A 17,751-nucleotide genomic window follows, 5' to 3' on the forward strand; every position below is an offset into this window, starting at 1 on the left:
CCTGAGTCAATACGTGTTAGAATAATCTTTGGCAGCGATTACAGCTGTGAGTATTTCTGGGTAAGTCTCTAAGAGCTTTGCGCACCTGGATTGTACAATATTTGTGCATTCTTTGTCAAATTCTTCAAGCTCTGTCAAATTGTTTGTTGATCATTTGCTAGACAGCCGTTTTCAAGTCTTGCCATAGATTTTCAAGCCAATTTAAATCAKCTGTAACTAGGCCACTCAGGAYCATTCAATATCATCTTAGTAAGCAACTCCAGTTTATATTTTAGGTTATTGTCCTGCTGAATGGTGAGTTTCCCAATGTCTGTTGGAAAGCAGACTGAACCAGGTTTTTCTCTAGAATTTGCCTGTGCTTAGCACTATTCTGTTCCTTTCTATCCTAAAAAACTACCTAGTCCTTGCTGTTGACAAGCATACACATACCTTGATGCAGCCACCACCATGCTTGAAAATATGAATTGGTGCTCTGTGATGTTTTGGATTTGCCCCAAAATAACACTTTGTATTCAGGACAAAGTTCATATGTTTGCCTTTTTTTTTTTGCAGTTTTACGTTAGTGCCTAATAGCAAACAGTATGCATGTTTTGGAAAATGTATTTTCACTGTCATTAAGGTTAGTATTGTGGAGTAATTACAATGCTGTTGATCTATCCTCAGTTTTCTCCTATCACCCAAGTGTAATTAATAACTTCACCATGCGCAAAGGAATATTCAATGTCTGCTTTAAAAAAAAATATATATATAGGTGCCCTTTGCGAGGCATTGGAAAACCTACCTGGTCTTTGTGGTTGAATCTGTTTGAAATTGTATGTGTGGGGTACAGAGATGAGGTAGTCATTCAAAAATCATGTTAAACACTATTGCACACAGTGAGTCCATGCAACTTATTACGTGACTTAAGCACATTTTTACTCCTGAACTTATTTAGGCTTGCCATAAGGGCTTGAATACTTATTGACTCAACATTTCTACAAAAAAAAGTCAAGGGGTGTGAATGCTTTGACATTTTTGTATAAAAAKKKCCCTGAAATATCACATTTTATTTTGACTCAGTACTTTGTTTTAGCACTTTTGGCAGCGATTACAGCTTGAGTCTTCTTGGGTATGATGCTACAAGCTTGGCACACCTTGAATTTCTCCCATTCTTCTCTGCAGATCCTCTCAAGCTCTGTCAGATTGAATGGGGAGCGTTGCTGCACAGGCTATTTTCAGGTCTCTCCAGAGATGTTTGAGCTCTGTCAGTGACCATCAGGTTCTTGGTAACCACCCTAACCAATGTCCTTCTCCACCGATTGCTCTGTTTGGCGCCCCGGCCAGCTCTAGGAAGAGTCTTGGTGGATCCAAACTTCTTCCATTTAAGAATGATGGAGGCCACTGTGTTGTTGGGGACCTTCAATGCTGCAGACATTTTTTGGTACCCTTCCCCAGATCTGTGCCTCGACCCAATCCTGTCTCGGAGCTCTACAGACAATTGCTTTGACCTCATGGCTTGGTTTTTGCTCTGACATGCACTGTCAACTGTGGGGCCTTTATATAGACAGGTGTGTGCTTTTCCAAATCAAGTCCAATCAATTACATTTACCACAGGTGGACTCCAAGTTGTAGAAACATCCAAGGATGATCAATGGAAACAGGATTATCGAGCTTGACAATAAATTTAACATGCTGTTGTGCAAATGAAATAGACAACAGGTGGAAATTATAGGCAATTAGCAAGACACCCCCAATAGTGGTTCTGCAGGTGGTGACCACAGACCACTTCTCAGTTCTATGCTTCCTGGCTGATGTTTTGGTCACTTTTGAATGCTGGCGGTGCTTTCACGCTAGTGGTAGCATGAGACGGAGTCTACAAACCCACACAAGTGGCTCAGGTAGTGCAGCTCATCCAGGATGGCACATCAATGCGAGCTGTGGCAAGAAGGTTGCTGCGTGTGTCAGCGTAGTGTCCAGAGCATGGAGGCGCTACCAGGAGACAGGCCAGTGCATCAGGAGATGTGGAGGAGGCCGTAGGAGGGGCAACAACCCAGCAGCAGTGACGCTACCTCCGCCTTTGTGCAAGGAGGAGCACTGCCAGAGCCCTGCAAAATGACCTCCAGCAGGCCCAAATGTGCATGTGTCTGCTCAAACGGTCAGAAAACAGACTCCATGAGGGCCCGACGTCCACAGGTGGGGGTTGGCTTACAGCCCAACACCGTGCAGGACGTTTGGCATTTGCCAGAGAACACCAAGATTGGCAAATTCGCCACTGGCGCCCTGTGCTCTTCACAGATGAAAGCAGGTTCACACTGAGCACATGTGACAGTCTGGAGACGCCGTGGAGAACGTTCTGCTGGCTGCAACATCCTCCAGCATGACCGGTTTGGCGGGTGGTCAGTCATGGTGTGGGGGTGGCATTTCTTTGGGGGGCCGCACAGCCCTCCATGTGCTCACCAGGGGTAGCCTGACTGCCATTAGGTACCACGATGAGATCCTCAGACCCCTTGTGAGACCATATGCTGGTGCGGTGGCCCTGGGTTACTCCTAATGCAAGACAATGCTAGACCTCATGTGGCTGGAGTGTGTCAGCAGTTCCTGCAAGAGGAAGGCATTAATGCTATGGACTGGCCCGCCCGTTCCCCAGACCTGAATCCAATTGAGCACATCTGGGACATCATGTCTCGCTCCATCCACCAACGCCACGTTGCACCACAGACTGTCCAGGAGTTGGCGGATGCTTTAGTACAGGTCTGGGAGGAATCCCTCAGGAGACCATCCGCCACCTCATCAGGAGCATGCCCAGGCGTTGTAGGGAGGTCATACAGGCACTGGAGGCCACACACACTACTGAGCCTCATTTTGACTTGGTTTAAGGACATTACATCAAAGTTGGATCAGCCTGTAGTGTGGTTTTCCACTTTAATTTTGAGTGTGACTCCAAATCCAGACCTCCATGGGTTGATAAATTTGATTTCCATTGATAATTTTTGTGTGATTTTGTTGTCAGCACATTCAACTATGTAAAGAAAAAAGTATTTAATAAGAATATTTCATTCAGATCTAGGATGTGTTATTTTAGTGTTCCCTTTATTTTTTTGAGCAGTGTATATATGCTCAGATGAATCCTGTTTCCTTTGATCATCCTTGTTGCTAGGTGTAGGAAAGGCCATAAGCAAATAGGTAAAATGGGTCATGACTAAAGAGTTAGTCAGGTTGATTTTTTACAGAAATAGACAGGTAATTTCCTTTCCATGGTAGCAAGATCTATTTTTGCTAAATTTCTATAACAATTGATTAGTGAGACCATGTCTTTCTTTCGGCATATGATAACAGAGTATATCCACATCAATGTCAGGCCATTTTATTGGTAAACTACACAGTAATGTAAAAGTTGTAGTACACATAATTTGGTTGTAATCCAGAGAGGTTAAAAAAAGTATCTAGATCCTCTAGGGATGTTTACACAACTTGGAGTCCACCTGTGGTGTGTATATATATATATATCATACCACCATTATTATGGCCATCGAAGTGTTAGCTATTAAAATCAGATCCAACAATAATATCAAGGGGGTAGAAATCAGGGCTTAAAAAGATTCATGGTTTCTTTTAAATCCACAATTCGGATCCCTCAACAGCCTCATAGAGGATCTAGATACTTTTTTTAACCTCTCTGTGTAGTTTACCAATAAAATGGCCTGACATTGATGTGGATATACTCTGTATTCATATGCCGAAAGAAAGACATGGTCTCACTCTAATACATTTTTATAGAAATTTAGCAAAAATAGATCTTGCTGCCATGGAAAGGAAATTACCTGTCTGTTTCTGTAAAAATCAACCTGACTAACTCTTTAGTCATGACCCATTTTACCTATTTGCTTATGGCCTTTCCTACACCTAGCGACTTGTTTTTTAAATTATATGAGCAAAAAATATAAAATTATTTGGAATGGCTTGCTAGACAATTTTAACGGGCATATTTATATAATGAATTCGGCGGGCAGAAGCTATTAAATATAAAAGCATTGGACTTCTCACTAAAAGCTTCAATCATAACAAAAGTTATACATCCAAACTGGTTCTCTAGCAGATTACTAAGAATGTCTCACCCATTGTTCAGAYTGGCCTTTTTCTCTTTATTCAGATTACAACCTCTCACTTTTGGTTATTTGAAAATGAAATAATCTCCAATATCTCTTTTTTTAAAAACAAGCCCTAGAAAGTTGGTTACAATTTCAGTTTAATCCACCAGAAAAAAACAATATTTTTTAGTTAATTTTAGTTAAGCCAAACATGTTATGGCTTAACTAAAATATACTAATTGATAAAAATAAAAAGTTTAATCTTTGTAAATTATATCATAAAAAGGACTGGTGGTGTTATGTCACACATGCAGCTAACAAAAATATATGGAAATGTCTGCTTAACCAACTAATCGCAGCATTACTGCAAAAATGGAAGAGGCAAGTGGAAGAGGGAAAAAGTAAGGACTTGTCTGTCGGCCCTGCYTTAAAGTCCAAATTTGGTTAAAGAAAATTCTGAAAAATAAACCAGTTTAATTTAAGGAACAAAAAATTMKCATATGTGCCATATAGTTGGAAAGAGATTTTCGATGTACCGATTTGATGGCACATGGTTTATGAGCTGATACACTAAACAACACTGGATTCAAAACAGAATTTTCCAATTTTAAATTCCAAAACCAATTGAGATTCTCCAACTGCCCTCACCTCATAGGCCTACCTTTAGTGGGATTTTGCATTCCCCTTTTACACCTCTTTAGTGTACTCRGCTCTCACAATTTGAACCCTTATCCGGTAGTTCCAGTTAACACCTACAGGTAACTGCCAAAATAAAGAGGGATGCAAAGTACATTAAAAGCAGTTGCTACCACACAGACTGGGTTCCTGAGTTAATTAACATCCCATCATGCTTAGGTTATGTATAAAAATGCTTGGCAGGCATTTATTTTGGCTACCATGGCTGAGCCCCCATAGGATTACAATGCCCCCATCCACAGGACACGAGTGGTGACTGAWTGGTTTGATGAGCATGAAAACGATGTCYCCACCATATGCCACGGCCGTCTGTCACCACATCTCAACCCAATTGAACACTTATACGAGTTTCTGGAGCGGCGCCTGAGACAGTTTTCCACCACCAATAAAACACAAAATAATGGAWTTTTTAATGTAGGAAGGGTGTCGCATCCCTCCAATAGAGTTCCCGACACTTGTAGAATCTATGCCAAGGAGCATTCGAATGAGTTCTGGCTCGTGGRGGCCCAACGCCCTATTAAGACACTTTATGTTGGCTGTGTTCAACCCATAGACATAAGGAGTTACAAAATAATGTCCAATTGTACTCTGTATGTATTGCAACTCACTGATACTGTCTGTTTAGTGGGCCAGTTTGATGTGTGTTGGTCTCCCTCTGCAGGCAGGAAAGGTGCGCAAGCATGTGTCTGAGCAGGAGAAGGCAGAGGAGGGCCTGGGCCCCAACATCAAGAGTATAGTGACCATGCTGATGTTGATGCTGCTCATGATGTTCGCAGTCCACTGCACATGGGTCACCAGCAACGCCTACTCCAGTCCTAGTGTGGTGCTGGCCTCCTACAACAACGATGGGTAAGGACAAAAAATAATATATGCCAGACGCTGTTATCCAACGCATCTTATAGTCCGTCGTGCGTGCATACATTTTTTAAATTATTTTTTTATTTTATCCCCTTTTCTCCCCAATTTTCGTGGTATCCAATTGCTAGTAATTACTATCTTGTCTCATCGCTACAACTCCCGTACGGGCTCGGGAGAGACGAAGGTCGAAAGCCATGCGTCCTCCGAAGCACAACCCAACCAAGCCGCACTGCTTCTTAACACAGCGCGCCTCCAACCCGGAAGCCAGCCGCACCAATYTGTCGGAGGAAACACCGTGCACCCGGCCCCCTCGGTTAGCGCGCACTGCGCCCGGCCCGCCACAGGAGTCGCTGGGCCATGAGACAAGGATATCCCTACCGGCCAAACCCTCCCTAACCCGGACGACGCTAMGCCAATTGTGCGTCGCCCCACGGACCTCCCGGTCGCGGCTGGCTGCGACAGAGCCTGGGCGCGAACCCAGAGACTCTGGTGGCGCAGCMAMSSKTGCYATGCAGTGCCCTAGACCACTGCGCCACCCGGGAGGCCCCGTGCATACATTTTTACATATGGATGGCCCCAGCGGGAATTGACCCATGACCTTTGGTGTCGCAAGCACCATGCTCTACCGATTTGAGCTACACCGGACAATCTACCATACAGATAAATGTCTACTTGTAGAATGTGTACACACACACATATATACATAGGCCGTATAATATATATATATATATTATACGGCCTAACTGATGAGCTCAGTGTCTTTCTATATATATATATATTAGTACACTCCATGTATACAAGCGTAGCTCCACATATCTATCTTCATATACACTACATGATCAAAAGTATGTGGACACTTGCTAGTCGAACATCTTATTCCAAAATCATGGGCATTAATATGGAATTTGTCCCCCTTTTGCTGCTATAACAGCCTCTACTCTTCTGGGAAGGGTTTCCACTCGATATTGCTGTGTGGACTTGCTTCCATTCAGCCACGAGCATTAGTCAGGTCGGGCACTGATGTTGGGCGATTAGACTCGCAGTCAGCGTTCCAATTGATCTTAGGCTTGTGTGCGGCTGCTCGGCCACGGAAACCCATTTCGTGAAGCTCCCGACGAACAGATCTTGTGCTGACGTTGCTTCCAGAGGCAGTTTGGAACTCAGTGTTGCATCCGAGGACAGACGATTTCCATTCGCTACGCGCTTCAGCACTCGGTGGTCCTGTTCTGTGAGGTTGTGTGGCCTACCACTTTGCGGCTGAGCCGTTGTTGCTCCTAGATGTTTCCACTTCACAATAACCGCACCGGGGCAGCTCTAGCGGGGCAGAAATTTGACGAACTGACTTGTTGGAAAGGTGGCATCCTATGACGGTGCCACGTTGAAAGACACTGAGCTCATCAGTTAGGCCGTTCTCCTGCCAATGTTCATCTATAGCGATTGCATGGCTGTGTGCTCGGTTTTGTACGTCTATCAGCAACGGGTGTGGCTGAAATAGCCGAATCCACTAATTGGAAGGGGTGTCCACATACTATTTCATATATATATAGTGTGTGTTCACACGCGCACATACATTTACACACACTCGCATACAATCATAAAAGGGCATGTTCATATTTCATCAGAAAGTTGTGATGTTGATGCGCTCAGTGTTAACCTGATTATTGTATCTCTTGTCCCATGGCTCTTAACAGTGGTATTCAATAGTTTACCATGTGTAATGTACTACGCTCTCCATGTACTATTCTTTCAATGCGAGGATGACGTGTGCTGCTTATTTTCCAGTTCCAGATTTAGAACAAAGTCAAACTATTCGACTCTAACTTCTCGTACATATATTTATGTGGTTACAATATTGGTTCGTCATTGCCGTGACTCGACATCCCCGTCTCATAGGATCCCATAATAATAAGTTGCCGAACATGTGGTTGCCTGGCTGTCATTCCCGTAACTCCTCAACTCTGTCACTCCCCGTAGGACGAGGAACATCCTGGATGACTTCAGGGAGGCCTACTATTGGCTGAGGCAGAACACAGACGAGCACGRGAGGGTTATGTCTTGGTGGGACTATGGCTACCAGATAGCAGGCATGGCTAATCGAACCACCCTAGTGGACAACAACACATGGAATAACAGTCATATAGCACTGGTGAGTCACACAACACAACATCAAAAGGGGGAATTGGGGATTTCAACTCCAGACCTCATGCGCCAAAGTAAAGTAGACACGTTTCTTGACTTTAACTTGCATCAATGAATTCAATACATTCACTTGTAGGAGCTGCAATAATGTGTGTGGGATTCTTTTTGCTCTTATGACTTGATTGATTTTCGCAGGGCCAGCACAACTTTGAGACGCGAGTATTGCCTATTTTTGGAGTCTTATACCTCCCTCTCACTTTCCCACCACGTCTCATCTCGATCTGCCTCTTCTCTCCTCTGCTCAAACTCCCTCTGTAGGTGGGCAAAGCCATGTCGTCCAATGAGAGCGCAGCGTACGAGATCATGAGGAGTCTGGACGTGGACTACGTGCTGATCATCTTCGGGGGCGTGATTGGTTACTCGGGTGACGACATCAACAAGTTCCTGTGGATGGTCAGGATAGCGGAGGGAGAGCATCCCAAGGACATTCGGGTGAGTGCCCGGTTCCTTGTGCCTGGTTGGGTTCACCCACGCCTCACAATTCAGAAGGACCTTCGTTCAGTCTTCTATTTAATCATTGTTGCGCTGCCGGTGAACCTGGGTAGACACTTAGGTTTGAGCCATCCAGTAATCTGTCAGTCTGGGCAAACCCAAGGACATTGCTGTTCCTAGCTATGTTTATTTTCTRCACTGACACTTGGCCGTAGGACAAAGTATCCGATATCCAATGCAGATTTGTAAAAAGAAAATGCGCATGTTAATTTGAATATCAAAGACATGACCCGAACAATTGGTGGCTGTAAGACGACATCATATTGTAGATGGCAGAGTTATTTCAGTTTCTGCGTCCTTGATGCGTCCTTGAAGAAATTTGGTCCAAACCCTCGTCTTCTCTTTCTTCCCTCCTCATGCCCTTCAGGAGAGTGACTACTTCACCCCTCAGGGAGAGTTCCGCGTGGACAAGGCCGGCTCGCCCGTCCTGCTCAACTGCCTCATGTACAAGATGTCCTACTACCGCTTCGGCGAGATGCAGGTGAGCGGTGGTGAAGTACTTGAAGCAACAGCAGACTACAGTAAGCACTGAGCGACGGGCAACAGAGCGGCTTGTGGGGGGAAGGATGAAGGTGGGAGGGGAAGCGCTCAGAAATGCTCTGGCAGGTACAGGCGAGATGTGAGAGCGAAGAGCTGCCAGGTACTTATAGCGAGCCYCGTGTTGCCTGGCCAGCAGCTCAGTGAAGAGGAAGGATCAGTGGGCTGCTTCAGRAGGGTCCACAGACATGCAGCCGAGCAGAGCTGTCTCCTAGCTGTCTTAACCCGTAAAGGAGATGGAGAGACACGTTAAGAGAACGATAAAGGCAAGGGAACAGAGATTGGTTTTGTGGAAGAGGCAAGGACAAAAGCGATCAGGAGGTGGGAGAGACGGGTAAAGTGTAGAGGGAGGGATAGATGAAGTGATGTACAGATTTAAAAGAGCAGGGGAACAGCCTAAAACTGAATTAAGATGGAAAAAACGCAACACTTGTGTGAAGGTACTGTCAACCACCATACTCACTTTAGCTCAGCTCAGTCACTAGCCGCCCTCACCCTCGCCAACACCCTCAACCCCATCTACTGCCGTCCTTATCTCTCAGCTGGACTTCCGSACACCGCCTGGGTTCGACCGCACCCGCAACGCCGAGATCGGCAACAAGGACATCACGTTCAAGCACCTTGAGGAGGCGTTCACGTCGGAGCACTGGCTAGTGCGCATCTACAAGGTGAAGAAGCTGGAGAACAGGGAGCCGCTGGAGCACAAGCTCCGCAGCGTCGTGCCCAGGCAGAAGTACACCTCCAAAAAGGTACACGGCTTCCATGTCTCAGCATTCATTGTGCTAGTGAATGTAAGACGTTACATGATACTGGCGTAGTGAGTTTACATATGATTATTTCTTCTCAAATTTTAGCCACCAAAAGGAAATGTTCATAAAATGTGAGCCAACTCACTTTTTATTTKCTACAGTGAATGTGTGTGCGCTCAAATTCAGATTTTGTATAGGAGACAATTGGTTTGTAAAATCAAGTTTGTTTCATTACAGACTTCTAAGAGGAAGCGAGGACACGTCAGGAATAAGCTGGTCCTGAAGAAAGGCAAGAAACTAAACAAGAAATAATGAAGACTGACAACATAAAAAAACATACAAAAAAATGCAACTAGCAAAGAACTCTACCAATGAAGAAGAACAACGGCCATTGTCTGGAATGTTAGCCCTTAGCCTCGAGGGCTAGTCCTCTGAGCGCAGCATCCGGTGTTGGGGAGGGTGGAGTGTCATATCTGGCTAGCCCCAGAACTTTTGTCCGTTTTAGCCAGAGGACTTTTTGTCTTGCTCTTTCTTTCTTTTTTTTGTACTTGAATGTGTGGCAAGGCACAGAGCTGCTGAAACAGGGGTGAGCGTACATTTTGTGGTACATTTTAACTGTTATTTCTAGAGGGGGGGACAACATAAAGAGAAAGGAAACTGAGGGGGCTGGGAGCAATTGCACCAAAGAGCCCTTGATCTTGCTCCTTGGCACATGTCAATGTGTTGCCGTTGAGAGTGAGGAACCATTTGGAATTGAGGACATGTTCCTGACGCGTGTACAAYACAACGAATGGTATGCGGTAAGGAACAATTCCATTGTCTAGGCACAGCTGATCTGTAATCATTTTTTTTTTAATCATTTTTGTTTGGCTCTAATTTGTCGTTACGGAGACAATTATTTCGGAAATAAAAGGCCTAATGTGTAAATATGTTATGTAAAGAAAGTGTCAAAGGGTTCTAATATATTGGATTATTGTGGTGGTTTAAATCCGCAGATTTCTCTTTACTTTGTGATGTTTTTAATGGCAGCAGATGGAACGGTGAATGSATAATTGTCATTAGGAGTTCCTTGAGATTTTGTTTGAAAAGAATGTGAATTTAATTTCCCCCCCCTGAAATTGCTTAGATTGTATATTCTGCTGATAGGTTTAAAAAATAATAATAATAAGCAATTCTATGTAAAAATGTAGTGATTATTAATTAGGCCTCCAACCTGCAGGGGGGCACGTTCTAGTCCGGTCTGTGAGCCTAGTGCCTCATTGCTGGTCTACTCAGTCATTTTTGCCGGTCCACATACACACATGTTAATGCTGCTGAGTAGATGCGTAGTTAAGAGCAGAGTATGGTAATGCAGGAAAACTAGTGTTGAATCTCAAGATGGCTGCCAGTGAGTGGACAGAGGGGTGATGGCGCCATCTTAAAACACAGGGGTGCACCCCCTGGCATTGTACTGGGCCTGTTGTGAATTATACATGTGTGTGTGCATGCGCGGGGGGGGGGGAAGGTGAGAGTCTACATATCATAAACTTATTTTTTAATCCTTGACAGTTTACTTCTTCACTTGCTTTGTTCTGTCCCTTGATCTTCTCTGCGTTCACTTCATGGCCCTTCACACAATGCCATATCGACCTTGCTCAAACACAAACTTGAGAAACTCGTATTTATTTTCATAACGTTAAATGCTCCGTTTTTGTCAATCTTTTTGGGGACTAAGCCTTAATGTGATATAGAAAAGTGTACAGGTTGTTTGCCCTCATTGTTTGTTTTTTGTTGGGGATGGTGGACGTTCTCCAACTTTCAGCAGTGCAACGCCTCTTCCTCTGCTTCACCACATTGATTTCATTTGACGACCCCTACCCCTGGTCCCCCTCAACTTCCAAGTTAGATTTTTTACATTGTTGTTCAGTCATGTTTTAAATGTAGACAAAATAAAAGGTTCAAGTTTGTAAGAAGTGATTTGTGTGTAGCAATTTATCAGTGTACGGTGTTTGCCTGAAGAAGTGTCTTTGGAGAAGAAYAAAAAAATGTAGGTTTGCAGGCAGGGTGCTTTTACTTGGTTGCTTCAGTCAATTCCAGGAACGTACATGTGAGACTGGGGAATACATGGGTGCTTTTTAAGTGCAAAGCAATTACATTCCATGATACCTTTTTTATATGAAAATATCTTTATCCTATAAAAGTTAGACACTGGTATAAACTGAGGCTTCAGAGAATTACAAAATGTACCACAAGATGGCAGCACTAGCATATTCAAATTACAGCTGTTCTCCATTTTCCGCAACGACAACAGACAGGCACAGTGATTGCCAGGGCACATTTATTAGAACAAAACAATTATACCTTCAACCTATGTTATAACAAATGGGGTGTRGCATAGGTTTTTATCAAAGTGAGGTTCAAGCTCTTGGGTACATCACAGTGTTCTACAAAACCCAAATACATTCAGAATATCTTAGTTTGACACATATGGGGAATAAAATGCCATCTTTGTGGACCGATCTTTCCAAATAACCCACAATCTGCACTTGTCTTGATTACCGAGTGCTGGAGACTCGGTAATCAAATTCATGCATTATTGCCAGATGTCAAGGTCACACTTGAGTGCTGCAAGAAACTGGACAGCTTTGTGACAGCTAATTTTCTTCACTGCAAGATGATCCTGCCGTTAGTATAGGTACTGTAATGCACCAAGCCCCTCAGTCTATAATCATGGATGGTTGAAATTACTTAACCAGAGAATATAGATAGCAGTGATCACTTTTCTAAGAACAAAAATTATTTTCCATTAGATGTTTGGCTAAATAAAGGCAATCCGATATAGTATTTGGGAAAACGTAAATATATAATGGCTATGTATAACCAAAAACATCCCCTTTCTACCTCATATCCTGAATGACATGTTGTGGTGGTAGAGACGGTGCCCCTCTGTGAGAATGGGGTTGTGACTTATCCATATTAGACGCAGAGGCAGCCCACTGAGATATTAGCATGAGTCGTGAGCTGGGTACAGCTCCAGCTTAATTATGTTATATCAATGCCAACCTAAGGACACGTCCCTGGAAGGAGGAAACACCTCTCGGGAAGATGGGATCCAATGGAGTGTTGACTGTAAAGTAAAAGGGTGATGGTATGGGATTACGACTAATAAGAGTGATGGGAAATCTGTATTGCATGGAAGAACAGAGGTAAAGAGTCATTTCAAGAATGGTCAAAGGTCTGGATGGATAGAATAGCAACAAAGTGATGAGAGACTGCTCCTAGTCAACAMCATTTGTTGGGAACTAATGTAACCCAAGCATGTTTGCCATCTTCCTACCATTGCATTCTGATGCTGCGTGACAAATAAAGGCGTTTGAACCGAAAAGGATCATGTATGTGTCAGCACAACCGGAAAGAAATACCAGTGGCAAATCACGTCATACCGTGCATTTGCAAAAGGCCCTGGCAAAGTAAMAAATTCAAATTCTCTACCTCGAACACTATAAAAAAGCTACATCGGTCTCTCCCACCCTCGTAGTTCAAGTGGAAACCACTTGATTCCCATGAYTGGGACCGTGGTCCATGTCATTAAGAGTCTGTATCTCTGGTCCCAATGGAGAGCGAGTGGCAGTTCCATCCTTATCCTGGCCTGGCCCCTCGTTTAGGGGGATAGAGGCTCTCTTAGTGTCCATTAGAGCAGTCTGGTTCTTGTGTCAGTGAGATTTCCACAGGGGGTTGTGGTAGATCCAATCTTCTCCCTAAAGGCAAGAACAAAGACACAAAACCAGATGAGCATCAGTGGTTCAATTGAGCTGGATTCACCTGGAGCCGGGCTCCTGCACCTTGGGACAAAGCACCCTTAGTGGAGGTACCAACAACCGGATGTATCCGGTTTTAAGGGACACAGCTAATTCAACCTAGCTTCCTCTGAAAACCGCGTGGAAACTCCGGCTACGTTTAGGTTAAGTCAAAGGGAGAGCCAAGCTCCAGCACCTCATGGATCCAAAGTAGGATCAACTACGTTTTGGGATAGGGTTGAACATAATAGCCCCAGCCCTATATGTATTTTTATTTAACTTGCAAGTCAGTTAAGAACACATTCTTATTTTCAATGACGGCCTAGGAACAGTGGGTTAACTGCCTGTTCAAGGGCAGAACAACAGATTGTACCTTGTCAGCTCGGGGATTCGAACTTGCAACCTTTCGGGTTACTAGTCCAACGCTCTAACCACTAGGCTACCCTGCCGCCCCATTGAACCTATTGAACCCTGGCTCAACTCCCTCCTGTAGCCGTACCTTTTTACTGAAATATTTGGGTGTCCAGGGCGAGTTGACTGCAGCTCTCTGCCTCTCCTCCCCTCGCTGGCGCTCCTCCAGACGCCGCTTTTGTTCCGTGGCCTCGTCAATGTTCCCCTCCTTCAGTGACTTGGTGACATGCTGCCATAACCGCCTACACAAACACAAAGAACATGTATATAACAAACCCGCCACGCAGCTGACAAGATAGCTACTGTTCTGTATACGCCAAGTCCAGGGAGTCCCGCCTTGTTTCAGTCCTGTTTACTTCCGTTTGGTGCGTGATAAACACCACCCTGGTCCATTAAGGGGCCAAAAACACAGCACCTTGGACCTAGGAGCATCTTACCTGGACTCGTTCCGTCCCTGCTTCTCCACAGGCCGGAGCTTCTTCTTGATGATTGGCAGTTTGGTTGTGTCAATCACTTTGGTCTCCCCGRTGCTATAGGTGAAGTCCAGGGTTCCGTTCCACTCCCCCTGGGCCTTGCACACAATGGTGTTGGTCGGGTTGTGTTTGACCTCTGCAGTCACCCTGAGAGGAACACACAGCAGGCATGTTCAGAAGATGTACTTAGTGGCCGCCCATCATTGCTCAACGTTACTCTTATGATACATTGTACAGCCATAGCAATATCGAATATTGAGACTGAGGTTAAAGTGCAGACTGTCAGCTTTAATTTGAGGGTATTTTCTTACGTAATCGGGTGAACCGGTTAAAAATTACAGCACTTTTTGTACATTGTCCCCGTATTTTCCCCCCCAAAATTCACTTATACAGTATATGTCTCATTCGTAGCACACAATCTACATCAAGTTTGTGACTCTACACACTTGTTGGATGCATTTGCAGTTTGTTTTGGTTGTTTCAGATTATTTTATGCCCAATAGAAATGAATGGTACATTTGAGCCACTTAGTGTAAATAAGAATAGAATATGTTTGATATTTATGCCTCTAACTTTCTCACTCATCATTTATTCACGATTCATTCACGATTATCCATAATCATGGTAGTATCCCCATTAATATAGTAGACGTATCTAAAAACATATTCTATTGTTAATTACAATAAAAGTACAGCAAAATGACAATCTATTATTCACCATTCAATTATATTGGGCACAAATAACATTCGAAATTACGACATTCCAATCATTTCAATACAGAGCATTCAAATCCTCTCAATTCAATGGGCTTTATTGGCATGGGAAACATACAGTATGTTCACATTGCCAAAGCAATCTCTCCCTCGCTCTCACACACACATATTCAGAGACCCACCTGTGTACCTTCCCTCCATAGAAAGGCTTGGTGTGGAACGTGACGGTGGCTGAGTAGCCACTCTTGGCACAGGTGATGGTGACTTTGCCACCCAGCTCCACCCATGGCACGGTGAGGATGGAGCGGGCGTAGGCACAGGGCAGCGTGAACACATACTCCTCGTCATGCTCCAGGAGGCACAAGGTCCCTGGGCAGCAGAGGGGGAAATATCAAATCGCATTTTTGTCACATGCTGCCGAATACAACAGGTGTAGGTAGACCTTACCGTGAAATGCTTACTTACGAGTCCCTAACCAACAATGCAGTTCAAGAAATAGAGTTAAGAAAATATTTACTAAATAAACTAAAGTAAAAAAATGAAATAAAAAGTTACAAAATGACATAACAACGAAGCTGTATACAGGGGGTACTGGTGCCYAGTCAATGTGTGGGGGTACAGGTTAGTCGAGGTAATTTGTACATGTAGGTAGGGGTAAAGTGACTCAAAGAGTCAGACCAGATAAAGGTCAGCATCTCACTGGTTCAAGTCTGGTTCCAGACCAGTTGCCACCTCTTCCAACCATTGTTCATGTTTGGTTAAGACAATGAGTGACAACTGACAAGGAGTTGACATGATAGCACAAACAGATCTGGGACCTGGCTATACTAGTGTAGCCAAGCGCCAGTCACTAATTTACACCAATGTCTAATAAAACTGTACATTCCGTAGAATAATGCAGAAGATTTTGCAGAGACTAGAAYGGAAATACTGTACGTGGAAAAAAATCCTTTGCAAGATACAGTATCTCCATACCATAAATATACTCCTCTAGGATGAATATTTTCGCTGGGTAGAAGAATGCCTGTGAAATGTTCACTCTTCATTAGTGTTTGAGTTGAACAGGGAAAAAAGGGCCTCGTTAACAACAAATGGTGGGCATCATCAACCAAGGTTTTCCCAGTTACTCTGGCAGAACGGCGGACACCCACTGTGCACGACCCCGCGTCGCCAAATGCATTGATTTCTCTCCCTTTGTTCACAGACACATCTCTGCTCAGACCCCAACCAAGGAGCATCAAAAGTCGTGCTATAAATTCTCAGACAACCCAAAGATTCCTTGATGTCCTTCCAGACTCCCTCTGCCTACCCAAGGACGTCAGAGGACAAAAATCAGTTAACCACCTAACTGAGGAACTCAATTTAACCTTGCGCAATACCCTACATGCAGTTGCACTCCTAAAAACTAAAAACATTTGTCATAAGAAACTAGCTCCCTGGTATACAGAAAATACCCGAGCTCTGAAGCAAGCTTCCAGAAAATTGGAACGGAAATGGCGCCACACCAAACCCCCTGGCTTCCGTTATACTAACTCCCACCTCACGTCCTTCTCCCTTGGCATCTCCCTGGTCCACGCAAGGGCTGATTCCAACCGCATTTTACTTGACTAACCGTCTTAACAAAAAAGCTGTACATGTGCTATCCGCCTCCTACTATCTTCCGATTTGGTCCTGCCGTACATACCTACACGTACGCTATGTCACAAGACAACAGGCCTCCCTTACTGTCCCTAGAATTTCTTAATCAAACAGCTGGAGGCAGGCTTTCTCCTATAGAGCTCAATTTTATGGAATGGTCTGCCTACCCATTGTGAGAGACGCAGACTCGGTCTCAACCTTTAAGTCTTTACTCTGAAGATCATCTCTTCAGTAGGTCTTATGATTGAGTGTAGTCTGGCCCAGGAGTGTGAAGGTGAACGGAGAAGGCTCTGGAGCAACGAACCGCCCTTGCTGTCTCTGCCTGGCGGTTCCCCTCTCTCCACTGGATTCTCTGCCCTAACCTATTACAGGGCTGAGTCACTGGCTTACTGGTGCTCTACTCCATGCCGTCCATAGGAGGGTGCATCACTGAGTGGGTTGAGTTCCTGACGTGATAATTCCTGTCTGGGTTGGCGCCCCCCCCTTGGTGTGCCGTGGCGAGATCTTGTGTGGGCTATACTCAGCCTTGTCTCAAGGATGGTAAGTTGGTGGTTTGAAGATATCCCTCTAGTGGTGTGGGGTTTGTGCTTTGGCAAAGTGGTGGGTTATATTCTGCCTGTTTGCCCTGTCCGGGTCTCATCGGATGGGGCCCACAGTGTCTCCTGACCCTCCTGTCTCAGCTTCCAGTATTTATCTGGCAGTATTTGTGTCGGGGCTAGGGTCAGTTTGTTATATCGGAGTACTTCTCCTGTCTTAATCGGTGTCCTGTGTCAATTTTAATTATGGCTCTCTCTAATTCGCTCTTTCTTTTCTCTCTCTCGAGGACCTGAGCTCCTAGGCCCATGCCTCAAGACTACCTGGCATGATGACTCCTTGCTGTCCCCAGTCCCACTGCCGTTTGCTGCTCCATTTTTTCAACCTGTTCTGGCCTGCGGCCGCTGGAACCTGACATGTTCACCGGACTGCCTACCTGTCCCAGACCTGCTGTTTTCAACTCTCTTGAGACAGCAGGGAGCGGTAGAGAATACCTTAGTGCATCGGCTATGAAACGCCAAATGAATTTACGTCCTGAAGGTGCTGACTTGCTGCACCCTCGACAACTATTGTGATTAATTATTTGACCAGTGCCTGGCATTATGCAA

The 17,751-nt window shown here is 44.6% G+C and overlaps 2 protein-coding genes across 2 annotated transcripts in view; one reads left to right on the top strand and one right to left on the bottom strand.

The window, feature by feature from the left end:
- Window positions 1-11,550, top strand: part of LOC111955945 (dolichyl-diphosphooligosaccharide--protein glycosyltransferase subunit STT3B) — an 86,425-nt gene extending 74,875 nt beyond the window's left edge. Inside the window, exons 11-16 of the mRNA XM_023976332.2 lie at window positions 5,425-5,612; window positions 7,596-7,767; window positions 8,079-8,252; window positions 8,680-8,793; window positions 9,392-9,598; window positions 9,836-11,550. Coding sequence (XP_023832100.1) covers window positions 5,425-5,612; window positions 7,596-7,767; window positions 8,079-8,252; window positions 8,680-8,793; window positions 9,392-9,598; window positions 9,836-9,910 — 930 coding nt within the window. The 3' untranslated portion in view covers window positions 9,911-11,550. The remainder of the gene's footprint in view (window positions 1-5,424; window positions 5,613-7,595; window positions 7,768-8,078; window positions 8,253-8,679; window positions 8,794-9,391; window positions 9,599-9,835) is intronic.
- A 347-nt stretch (window positions 11,551-11,897) lies between these two features.
- The window catches only part of LOC111955453 (oxysterol-binding protein-related protein 10), a 136,565-nt gene continuing 130,711 nt past the window's right edge, over window positions 11,898-17,751 (bottom strand). The window contains exons 11-14 of the mRNA XM_070436443.1: window positions 15,154-15,340; window positions 14,223-14,405; window positions 13,874-14,027; window positions 11,898-13,335 (exon numbers count right to left, since the gene is read on the bottom strand). Coding sequence (XP_070292544.1) covers window positions 13,291-13,335; window positions 13,874-14,027; window positions 14,223-14,405; window positions 15,154-15,340 — 569 coding nt within the window. The 3' untranslated portion in view covers window positions 11,898-13,290. The remainder of the gene's footprint in view (window positions 13,336-13,873; window positions 14,028-14,222; window positions 14,406-15,153; window positions 15,341-17,751) is intronic.

Source organism: Salvelinus sp. IW2-2015, linkage group LG31, assembly GCF_002910315.2.
Source record: "Salvelinus sp. IW2-2015 linkage group LG31, ASM291031v2, whole genome shotgun sequence".
Taxonomy (NCBI): Eukaryota; Metazoa; Chordata; class Actinopteri; order Salmoniformes; family Salmonidae; genus Salvelinus; species Salvelinus sp. IW2-2015.